Genomic DNA, 11,415 nt, shown 5'->3' with positions numbered 1-11,415 from the left:
AAGTGGTGGAAACACTGCCAAGAACTCTCTAAGTCAGCCTCCTTCTCTTCTTACTCTGTCTTGAGGTTTCAGTGACAGGCACTGCTCACCTATCAGGGTGCACTGGCTGCAGGGACGTACTCCATAGACACCCTACCTGATGCAGTAGAAGGGGACTAGGTGATGTGCAGCAGGATGCAGGACTTTTAACAGGATTATAAAGTTGCATGAAACTAGAAACTGGGGGGAAACAGACCAAACCAGCACTTTATTTTAAAAAGTTTTATTCTGCAGATTTAGAAATTTGAGATTTTTTAATAACTGCAAAAGAAATTCAGTCACACCTAATGAATGATTAACAGAATGTAGTGGTGTATTATCTAAACAGAAATCGTGCTGATGTGCCATAATAAATTGTCTATTAGTAAAAAAATACACTTTAGGGCACAGCATGGTATCACAAATTACAGTCAGGATACTTTGCAAGAATTTAATCAAACTAGAGAATTCTGAGTAACTGTATCTTTTAAATGCAGCACTTTTAAAAATGTAACAACTCTGTGCATTCTTTTTTTTTTTTTTAAAAATGACCTTGTAGGTGTCATAGAAATGCTGCTTTATTGCTGCAGAGGTCAAAGTTCAAGGCTCAAGAGGTACAGGAGAGAGATACAAAGGTAGCCTTAAGAAACTCGGTTTTGTTTATGTATAAAAAAAGGTAAAGTTTATAAAAGTTAATTTACAAACCAAGAACAAAAGTGGTATGCACGCGTTATGTACAAGCATCCTTGAAACATCAAAATTTTCAAATGCATAGCCAAAAAAGAACAGAAAACCACCACTGCCCCTTGGAGGAGGAAAAGAAAAATCCCCAGATCACACCATTTTTTTTCTTCTGGGTGATTATACATTTCTGAAACCACCAAATCCACAATTTACTCAATCTTTTTCATGATACAGTATCTAGATGTGCACAAAAGCCATAAAAACTTAGTAATACACGGAGAGAATGATCTAAGAATTAAAAACATGAGGGTAAGGCATTCCTGCTGGTTAGTATGTTTGTGGTGATATGGTTATAGATCCAAAGAAGCCACAGAACCAGTCTCACATGCTTTGGTGTCCTTCCCTAAAAAAATGTGTTTTCATATACAATAAGTAATTGTCTTCACTTGACTCCCCCCACCCCCTGCCAAAAAGAGCTATAAATTCCCCTTGCTGTACATTTCTGTTAAATCTACTACACTGGTTTATATGGTTCCAGGTACATTTTTAAAATGTGTGCATATTACCTCATGCATAATAAAATAAAATGTGTATGCCAGGCTAGGGCCATAATAAAGTTTGAAACAATGTACTTTGGAAAGAATAGAACTCAAATGCACCCCATTTACGGGCTGGTGTTTTAACGGAAATCAATATGTGAAGTTAAGCAGTGACCATAAAAAAGTACAAAAATCATTACAAAGCAAACCATCTTTGACCCTCCAGCCAATACCAATAGTTTTTCAATTATAAACACGCAGTTTGCAGCATGTTTTCTGACCATGGGCAGGGGCATGCTCACTAATCTTCATCTGTTCAAACAAAATGCTTAATACTAACAAATCGCAGTATCAATTCTAAGAAAAGTGTAATACTTGATAGAGTGCTTCCATTTAGATTTAGTAAGTTTAACCCAGTTTCACATTATTTAACAAGTTCCTATATTTTAAGAATTAAAAGTGGTCTATCAGGACAGAAACACAGTTTGCTCCAACAAGGTAATTTGGATCTCCAGGAAGACACTTGTTTTGCCAGGTTTTAGGATCACCTATGAGAGAAAAAGAAGTTCGTATCAATTGTGGTTGGTTAAAGTGCCAGCCCTAATGGTCATGGGACAAACATAAACACATATACTCCCATACAACCTTCTTCTCGTTCTTCAGCATATGCACTTGTTATCAAAGCTCTAAGTGCTATATTCCATTGAGGACCCACTAGCATCTAAGGATTCAAAGTGGTTTCAGATTTCTCCTTTATTCTTTATGTTTTCAAGTTTATGCCTTTTCAAACAGTGAATACAAGTTGGGGCAACAAATATGCCTGGGGTATAGTTCCAGTGCCTGGGTACACAGAACTATTGACAGCACTTCTGAAAGTTGGGACCCATTTGAACTGAATATGAGAACACATTTCTCACACTCAACTACATGCCAATGAATGAATGCCTGAAAATTCTGCAGAATCTGGTTTCTTCTGGAAGGAAGACCCTTCCTCCCCTTTACCTCCCAAAAATCAGCAAGTCTGGGCCGAGAGTTTCTCAGCCCTGAACTTGGCGGTACAACAAAATCACTTGTGAAATTCTGAAAATTCACTGTCTGTTGAGTTTGAAGCAGGGCTTGGGTATTTCCATTTTTAACAAGCTCTTGTTGCTTTTGAGATTTGCAGCTGAAGCTAAGAAGCCCCAGTATTGGACACCTAGTGTGAAGAAGGCTGGCATGACTGTATGCTCTGTGGCATCCAAGGTAAGGGATACTCGAAGCTGCTGACTTTTGCCTCCCTTACACAATAGTTCTTAACCAGGAGCGATTCTGCACCCCTGTGGGATGATGTCTGTAGACGTTTTGGCCTGTCACAACCAACATTTGGTGAGCAGAGGCCAGGGATGCCACTACACAGCCCACAATGCACAGGACAGCCCCTACAAACAAAGAATTCTCATCTGGCCACAACATCCACGTTACGGCAAGGCTGACAGACGCTATGTACAGCGAGCCGTACACCGAAATGGTCTGAGTCATCAATGGGCTCAGCAGTTTAACACCGAGTGATCTAACTTCACAGATCTCTATGGGCAGTACTGCAGAGAACAGCCTCCTCAGGCATGAGGTAGAGTGAAAACAACTCTTTGGAAGTAAAAAAAGAAAACAAAAAACCCCCCACTTATTATACTAATTTTTGTTGGGATCAAGTTAGTACTTAACAAAAGCTACCCCCCATGGGGGGCCTGGCTGGTTCAGTGGGTTGAACACACCCGACTTCGCTTCAGGTCATGATCTCGTGATCCATGAGTTCAAGTCCCATGTTGGGCTCTGTGCTGACAGCTCAGAGCCTGGGGCCTGCTTTGGATTCCGTTTCTCCCTCTCTGCCTCTCCCTCACTGGCGTGCGCGCTCTCTCTCTCTCTCAAAAATAAACATTGGAGACAAAAAAAAAAAAAAAAAGCTATCCCTGACTTTCTGAACAGAAATTTATAGTAGCAAAGCATTCTAGAGCCATATGGGATTACACAGAGGAACATTTCTCTTCTATGTGAACGCACTCAAAATTTAACACAGGAAAAAGTTGTTTCATTCTAACAAAATAACTTTTGTTCTGTGGCATAAAAAGCAGGAATAACAAATAGATAACTTATGCTTCATATAATATCCCGGAAGAAAATCATTTCTAAAACAACTAACTACAATAGACAGTTATTTTAAAGACTTTCATCCTAATTTGGTTTAGAAAACAATCAGAGCTCATGCTACAACTTGACTTTCAGAATATCACGTTTTAAGTGCAGTTTTATTAATGTTAATTCATTAATTCAAACTAGGCTAATAAAATGCTTCTCAGTGGAGTCCCTGAGGAAACAGCTTTACTATCCAGTGTATTAAAATTAATTTATTAGCTTTTTCCAGAAAATGTACCTGCAGATATCAGGAAATACATATTTATATATAATTTTTAATCTTGGGTAGTATTAAAGTATATTCCTACAATTTTAATACCCTAAAGCTCTACTTCATATTAAAACTGCATTATGTTCACCTGATTTACTAAAAATTCAGAAGCAAAACTTTAAATTCTTATTTCTCTATATTAGGTTTAATTAAAGTGATCTATACCAAAAAATATAGAATGCTTCAACTGGTAACTGATGTAGTCACCCAAAGAAGTGAGAAATGTGAAAATGCAATGGAAATTTTGAAATTATGATCTTAAGAGCAAAAAAAGCCATTTAAAAGTAATGTGTACAACAGCAGTTATTCAGGGTTTTGCACTGAAAACCGTGGCCAAGTATGATCCCAGTGGAAGGTATTTTTTGTCTTGCAGATTTCTCTGGTGTCTATACTTTGTAGATTGAGGAATTAAAGACTGGTAACCAAAACAGAAATTAGTATATAAAGGAATCATCTTAATAAGAAGATGGAAATGCCCATGTACGTAGAGCAACAAAAATTCTCCCACTGCATCTTAAAAATTTTGACAGAACAAATAATTTTGTTGAACACCAAGAAACAGCCAACCTTTGGCCAAATCATCAATGTTTAAAAGGCAGAAACTTCCCATACTTTTCCATATTCATTTATATATGAACCACAAAGAAATTTCAAAACACTGGTGATGCCTACAAGGCCACAGCAACAGAGGTAGAGATGTGCTAACAAACAGCATGTGTAGCTCCAACAGCCCAGGGATTAATCAATGACAGTACCCAAAGCCCCCAAAGGACAGAGTGAAGACAGCATACCCGACGAGGAGTCGGATGATTTTAGAGCAAAAGACCAACCGTCAGGAGTCATGGACGCACAGTGTGGTAAGCGCAGCTCCACGGGCTTCAGGAACTTGAGGCCATGGGGCCCACACATCACTAAGGGGCTCAGCAGTGTCTCGCCTGCAGTCAAGGAGGGGGTGGGAGTGAGAGGTTAGATGACCATCTTCTTTCTAGCCCACAGTTCTCCTCATCCTCCCTTCTAATGACATGCTTTAAAGCCAAATGCCATTAGTTCTCTACAGTTGCAGTGACCGAGAGAAACATAATGCAAGACACGTGTGTAATTTAAAATGTTCTAGTAGCCACATTAAGAAAAAACAACAGGGACATAAATTTTTAATATTTATGTAACCCAATATATCCCAAACATTATTTCAGCATGTAACCAATATAGTAAATCTCTGAAATCAGTGTGTATTTTATACTTCCAGCACATTTCAATTCATAATAACCACAGGTAGCCAGTGGCTACACCATTCGATCATGGGGTTCTTGTATATTCAAATGTATTTTTTGTAAATGTTACTTAGATCTTACATTTTAAATGTTGTATTTGCTACAGACTTGGTTTAAGGGATTCACACAGGGCCAACATATGTTAGTGTTCCAGCAAAATGTAAGAAAATGAGCTCGAGTAACATATTTAAGGAAGTAAAGCAACTGCTATAAGATTCCAAAAGAAGTCATCACGTAGTTCATCGTATCGTCCTGACATATCCAGGAAGATTACGAAAAATAACAGCTTTCCTGGATTCCTTAAGTTCAGAAACACACATGGTGATACCTGAGAGGGATATTTTATTCGCCGTGTGGAGCTCTTACTAGTGCTAGAGCTGGGGTGACGAGCACCTGCCCCGAGAAGCCTCTGTCTTACAGTCAGGTGACAGGCATGGAGCAAAGCCTTTCTGAGTGGGTGTTATCTAACCTGTCTCTAGACATGGAAGGGATGAATGACGCAAAGACAGATTTGGTGAGGTCAGCTAAGACCACCTAGCAGACCAAGGGAGGAATGCCCAAAGGCCAGTCATCTGCTGTCACTGTCACTTTCACAGTGAAAGTAAAGCCCAATGAGTGGAAGGTCTTGTGTGCTCACCTCCACCAGCCTGGACTTCCTGTGGGACACCCCGTGCCTGCCTGTGATGCCATCCCAGGGCACCCCCCTCCACAGTGCCCACTGGAGAGGCCTGCCCTGATGGGAGAAACGTGCTGGGGTTGGCAAAGCAGAAAAGGGGTCCAGATTATCCTCTCAATTGAACACTACAAGCTTTGAAGAGCACACAGGACAACTCAAGTTATTAAAAACCAAGCAGAAAAATAAAACCATTTACCTTTCTCCTTATCTAAAGGTGGGAGGATGCTGTTGTCTCGGCAGACCTTGAAATAGATTTCCTGCTCAATTCCCTCAGGAATGGCTCCTTGTGGGATAATTATACTAACGCCGGTTTCTATGGAACTCAACACCCCACCATTGCTGTTAAACACGCCTCGGGCTGTGGCCACCACGGTGTGACCGTCTTCATCTTCATCTTCTTCCACAGCTGAAGGGCTGAGAATCCAGAAACAGCTAATGAATAAACCTCCAACAATATAGCAGAGTTTCCATTATGACCCTAACAGGTTGTTTCATTTTATTTCTCCATTTAATCAAGAAGGTAAGTTTTTGGTGACACACTTTACTCACAGGAGTAATAAATCATATTCTTCCTGGAGAAATCGATTTCATTTTTGAAGATAACTAATCAATTTCATTACTGAATGTACAAAGCCTAATACCTTGCTCACCCAACTACTACAATACGTTGGTCTTAAGAACCACATTTTAACATCCATGAAATTCGTATTTTAAAACTGACGGTAAGTCATGGTTTAACTGATAGCACTTTTCTTTTCTTCTTAGTGATATATAAGACAATGTTGCATCTTGCAACTTATGGCATCTCAGACTTGATGAGTACTAATTAGGTTCTCTATCTCCCTAGGATTTTGAGCATGCACACTTATGGCCCATGCTGTCAAAGCTTTCTACAATACTTTGGTATGGGTACACCCCAAGCACCCATGAAAAAAAAGTATATTCACTTAGTACACAAAGAATATCAGAGGCCAAGGGGATGTGGTATCAAAGACTGCTTCAAAAGCATAGGCTACCAAGACTGCTTGGAGTAAAATTTTGAGTCACAACCTAAAAGTGAGCAGAAAGATGGACCGACACAGTAAATGTGTGGAGGGAAAGCTACAGATGATTCCTGCATGACCAGAGCAGCAGGGACAATGCTGATGCGGCACCCCATCCCCCACTACAGGAAAAGCTTACAAAGAGGAGAAGGCAGCACATTTCCATGACCATCCCTGTTTTTGGGAAGCTGGCAGGTGGCCCTCCTGGCCCTGGGTTCTGCCTGCAAGTGCTTCTGTTTCAGCAGGTGGCTTGACAATGTAAGTGGATTTGGGAGGCTGAGGTGAGCTTATGTGAGGCCAGAACAGGTCTAGAGAAAGGAGTATATGAGGCTTTCCCAGTCTCATTTGCTCAAATATATTACTCACTAAAACCATAAAAAGAGCAACCATTTTGAGGTTGTTACATTTTCTAGTATCACTGTTGAACAGAGAGTAGACAGGGAATACAGGTGCTTAGGCTTCTGAGATATTTTCCAAATGTAAGCAGGCCAAGGTTAGAGGTTATGGAATGCTATGCTTGGTTCAGAATACGGGCTCTGTATTCAGATGACCAGGAGCAGCTGAACCGGGCTCCCTCACCCTAGTTGTGTGACTGGGCAACATGCAGTGTCACCTGACTTCAGTTCTTAGTAAAATGGGGATATTGACAGTATCTATGGACTGTACATGATCAGTTAGCTTTATTATTTTATTAATGTTCTCTTACACCTCTTGCAGGACCTTTCATATAACAGCATTCATTGCAACAACCTTTTGGACAAAACTGTTCAGTTTAAAAGTTTAAGTTAAGGGGAGCCTGGGTGGCTCAGTCAGTTAAGCATCCGACTTTGGCTCAGGTCATGATCTCACAGTTCACAAGTTCGAGCCCCACATCAGGCTCTGTGCGGATAGCTCAAAGCCTGGAGCCTGCTTTGGATTCTGTGTCTCCCTCTCTCTCTGCCCCTCCCCACTTGTGCATGTGTGCTCTCTCTCTCTCTCTCGAAAATAAGCAAACATTAAAAAAAAAAAAAAAAAGTTTATGTCAGAATGATTCTTAAAAGTCCCAAATCACATAAACTACACCAAACTCACATCAGACAAATCACAGAGCCAAGAAAAAGGCAAAAATCTTACCTCACAGGAACAGCTTTAGGCACAGTGCTGACATTATTCATTTGGTATTTGGGCTTATCTGCATGGATGGAGAAAGTTTCAACTCCACTGTCAAACTCAGGAGGCTGTGCCAGACTGTGCGCTTTCACAAGAGTTTTTGGTGAAGTAGGGGCTTTTGATGACACATCAGGTTTATGTGCAGTTTCACTTGGCAAAAGATTGTGGTTGAATTTAGGACTTTCAAACTTGCGCTCAAATGGCCGAGCAGAACTTGTGTATGGTTTTGGTGTGAATCGATTATATGCTGGAGTGACTGTTTTCTGAGTCTGCTCAGCTCCATTAACTGGAGCTTTATCCGGGAAACTTTTCTGGGGATAGAAAGTAGACTGAACAGTATCTTCTCGGTTCGGTGGTCTGAAAGTTGCTGGCTTATTCTGAGACGGAGGTGGATCTGGTTTAGACACTAAAGAATTCTGGAAATCCAATGACACCGAATTACCTGAAAAATAAACATATATAAGCATTTAAAAAACTTCCTCAAAGAAGTTTTAATAGCCCCTATGATGTCTCTCCCATCTTAACTTGTCTCGGTGCTGAAGTCAAGGCCCAAGTCACGGTCCCCACAATTAGAAAGTGACTCTTGAACCCTGGTGGCTACCTGTGACATCGAGGGACCAGGAGGGGCATGGACACATGTGGTACTCTGGGGTACCTTGTGACTGTGGAGTCAGGGTCATGCTGCTCAGGGTCCAGGCCTCCAGAGCCTGGTTGTCTGAGTACCCTCTCCCACTGTCCGTATCAAATTAGAAACAGAATGACAGTATAGCTATGTTAAAAAAAGGGGAAAAAAAAGAAAAAAAAATCAACACTACAGAACTCACCTAAATGAAGTCAAAAGGAGCCACAGACTGGGAGCACAATTTGCATAACTGTACAGAATTAGGATCTAAAACCTATAAAGAACCCCTATACACCCACCAGAAAGATGCTACTAATAGGAATATGGGGAAAGCTGTGCAGAGGCAACAACAGAAGTGAAGGCCAGAATGCTCAGTTACCTTACAAGACAGAAAACCTCACTACCAGGGAAATGCAAATACATAACAAACCCCAAATACACTTCATACCCATTAGATTGTCAACACTTCGGTTCAGTAATGCCAAGAGTTGGCAAAGATGTGGAACAGGAATCTCCACACATGGCTGGTGGCAAGGTAAAGAAGTACTAACTGAATTCTAGGAAATAATTCCAGAAAAAATAACACCAACACTATACATCTTTTAGAAAGAAAACAGGGGACATGTCCTAGGCTCTCTTTTATGAACTAGCACAACAACGATGGTAAAACCAGACAGGGACATTACATAAAAAGGAAAAAAATAAACCCAAATTCCTTGTGAACACAGCAATATAATTTACTGCATTAACACACTAAAGAAGGAAAATGTTATGGTAATCTTACTACATGCAGAAACAGCATGTGACCTAATACTTTCAGCAAACTAGAGGGGAATAGAAAGGAATATCTAAAACCTAATAAAGAGTAGCTATAACAAGCCATAAAAAACATAGAGCTAATGTCGTAAGGGTGAAACATTAAATCCTTTCTCCCCAAGATAGGGAAGGCAGAGATGTCTGCTCTCATCACTTCCAAACTGACACATTTGACGGAGGTCCCTGACAGTGCACAAGAAGGCAAGAAAAAGAAAAGGCATTTAAGGATCGGAAAGAATTAAAACTTTACCTGCAGACATGACAGTGTGGAAAGAAAATCCTAAACATGGGGTAAGATCAATCTACCAGTACACCTCTACAGCTGGCCTAGAATTTGATTCTTGTAAATAACAGAGAAATGTCTGTAGCAGCAAAAAGCCAACAGGAGAATGGATAAATCATGGTATATTCTTAGGGTAAAATAAACAATCTTTTTTTTTTTTTTTGAAAGGGCCAAAAAAGGGGCATTTGGAGGTGAAGGCAACAGTCTCCCTTTCAGAGTGTTTGATGGAAGGCAAAGAGACATAGGACAGTTTGAGGAGGCAGCAGGAACAACAGGTGCTCTGAACAACGGAGGAGTGAGCTGCACCTGTGTGAGGCCAGAGAGAAAGATGAAGCAAGCAGGAATGAAGGAGAGGAGCCACGCCAATGGCCCCGGAAGAGAGGCGGCATGGGTAAAGGAAAATAGTTCCTGGTCAGGGAGACATGAAGGAGAGAAGATGGGAAAAACGCAGGGGTACAGCTGTTAAAATGAATCACCTGGAGCTGTTGGCTACTCTGCTGGGATTTTGCCACAGCACATAACTGTGAGGTGCTAAGGGTTGCAGGTTATGTGGGACTTTATGGCTTTCCTATATCCATGGATATAAATGGAATATAACAGTAATTTTTACAAAACACCGATCAAAAATTTAGATTCAGACATACCGGCAAACAAATACTACTTCCAAAAATTGAGCTGTGATAGTAAAACAGATTAACATCTATTTAGCTAAAAGTCTTTTCTGATACAATGGTTATAGTTATAAAAACAGGAGATGTACCTGTTTTTTTTTTTTTAGGAGATGTACTTTTAACAAAACACTTAGTTTCATTGTTCCCAGCCTATATGTTTCAAGTATGTATTTTTAAAAAAATTTGTTTTTAAATTTATTTATTTTGAGAGACAGAGCAGAGGAGGGGCAGGGAGAGAGGGAGAGAGAATCTCAGGCAGGCTCTGTGCTGTCAGTGCAGAGCCTGATGCAGGGCTTGAACTCACGAACTGTGACATCCTGACCTGAGCTGAAACCAACAGTTGGACACTTAACTGACTGAGCCACTCAGGCTCCCAAGTATGTATTTTTAAATGAAAAACACTTTTGCTTACAAACTGCAAGAATACAATTTTGTAAGTATTACTCTATTACAGCAGTAATGCCAACTTCCAAACCAAACTTCCTACCTTCACCATGTGCCCCCTTGGCATGCGTGTGGAGGGCGAGAGAGGAGCTGGTCTGGGCATACTGGGAGGGCAATGGAGGAGGAGGGGGAGTGGCCTGGATCGGCTCATAACGTTTCTCACCAAATGATCTATCCACAGTGTCAGCTTCAGGAGACTTTCCCCTATGAAAAAAACAAAGACAATGCCAACTTATGAATATGGATTCACATTTACAAAAAAGCAAGTTCTCATTCTTCTAATTATCCCTGAGTTAAAAAAAAACAACAACAAAAAACTGGAAATTTCACAATTTATTCTTATGAGTATAAATGGCTAACTCTACCAAAATATACAAACAAATTCAATCATTCATCAGCACAAGAAATGTAAAGACAGGACAGATACTTAAAGAATATTAGTAAAACATCCAGAAGATGGTAACCAAAGGCAGATGAAATTTTGGGTATACTTGTAATATTAATTGTGTTGCTTACAAAAAGGCAGTAATGGTTGGGAGGTTTAAGAAAGTCTTGCAAATATTTTGAAAAATATTTATTGGCCCAAATCTTCCTTAGATTCACTTCTGATTTGGTATCTAAGGTACAAATCCTTGGTTTCTGGCACACTCAGAGCACCACAAAAAATGTTTTTATAGACCAGAGGTTGGCAAATTTTTTGTAAAGGGCTGGACAGTAAATGTTGTTGGCTTTTTGGGCCATAAAGTCTCTGTCACAACT

At 40.3% G+C, this 11,415-nt stretch overlaps 1 protein-coding gene across 9 annotated transcripts in view; it reads right to left on the bottom strand.

Annotated features, from left to right (window-relative positions):
* Positions 1–246: 246 nt before the first annotated feature.
* The window catches only part of TJP1 (tight junction protein 1), a 367,980-nt gene continuing 356,811 nt past the window's right edge, over positions 247–11,415 (bottom strand). For 4 of the 9 annotated variants that reach the window (XM_019460064.2, XM_019460070.2, XM_019460072.2 and 1 more), the window contains 5 exons: positions 10,700–10,860; positions 7,785–8,262; positions 5,825–6,042; positions 4,473–4,616; positions 247–1,789 (listed from right to left, as the gene is read on the bottom strand). In XM_019460064.2, the coding sequence (XP_019315609.1) occupies positions 1,695–1,789; positions 4,473–4,616; positions 5,825–6,042; positions 7,785–8,262; positions 10,700–10,860 (1,096 nt within the window). In that variant the 3' untranslated portion in view covers positions 247–1,694. The remainder of the gene's footprint in view (positions 1,790–4,472; positions 4,617–5,824; positions 6,043–7,784; positions 8,263–10,699; positions 10,861–11,415) is intronic. The other 5 variants (XM_019460066.2, XM_019460073.2, XM_053888780.1 and 2 more) reach the window with 3 other exon arrangements.

The sequence above is a fragment of the Panthera pardus genome, unplaced genomic scaffold (assembly GCF_024362965.1).
Source record: "Panthera pardus isolate Hobbes unplaced genomic scaffold, ASM2436296v1 HiC_scaffold_24, whole genome shotgun sequence".
NCBI classification, from domain to species: Eukaryota; Metazoa; Chordata; class Mammalia; order Carnivora; family Felidae; genus Panthera; species Panthera pardus.
The sequence above is the reverse complement of the archived record's forward strand: the minus strand, read 5'-3'. Positions and strand labels throughout refer to the sequence as shown.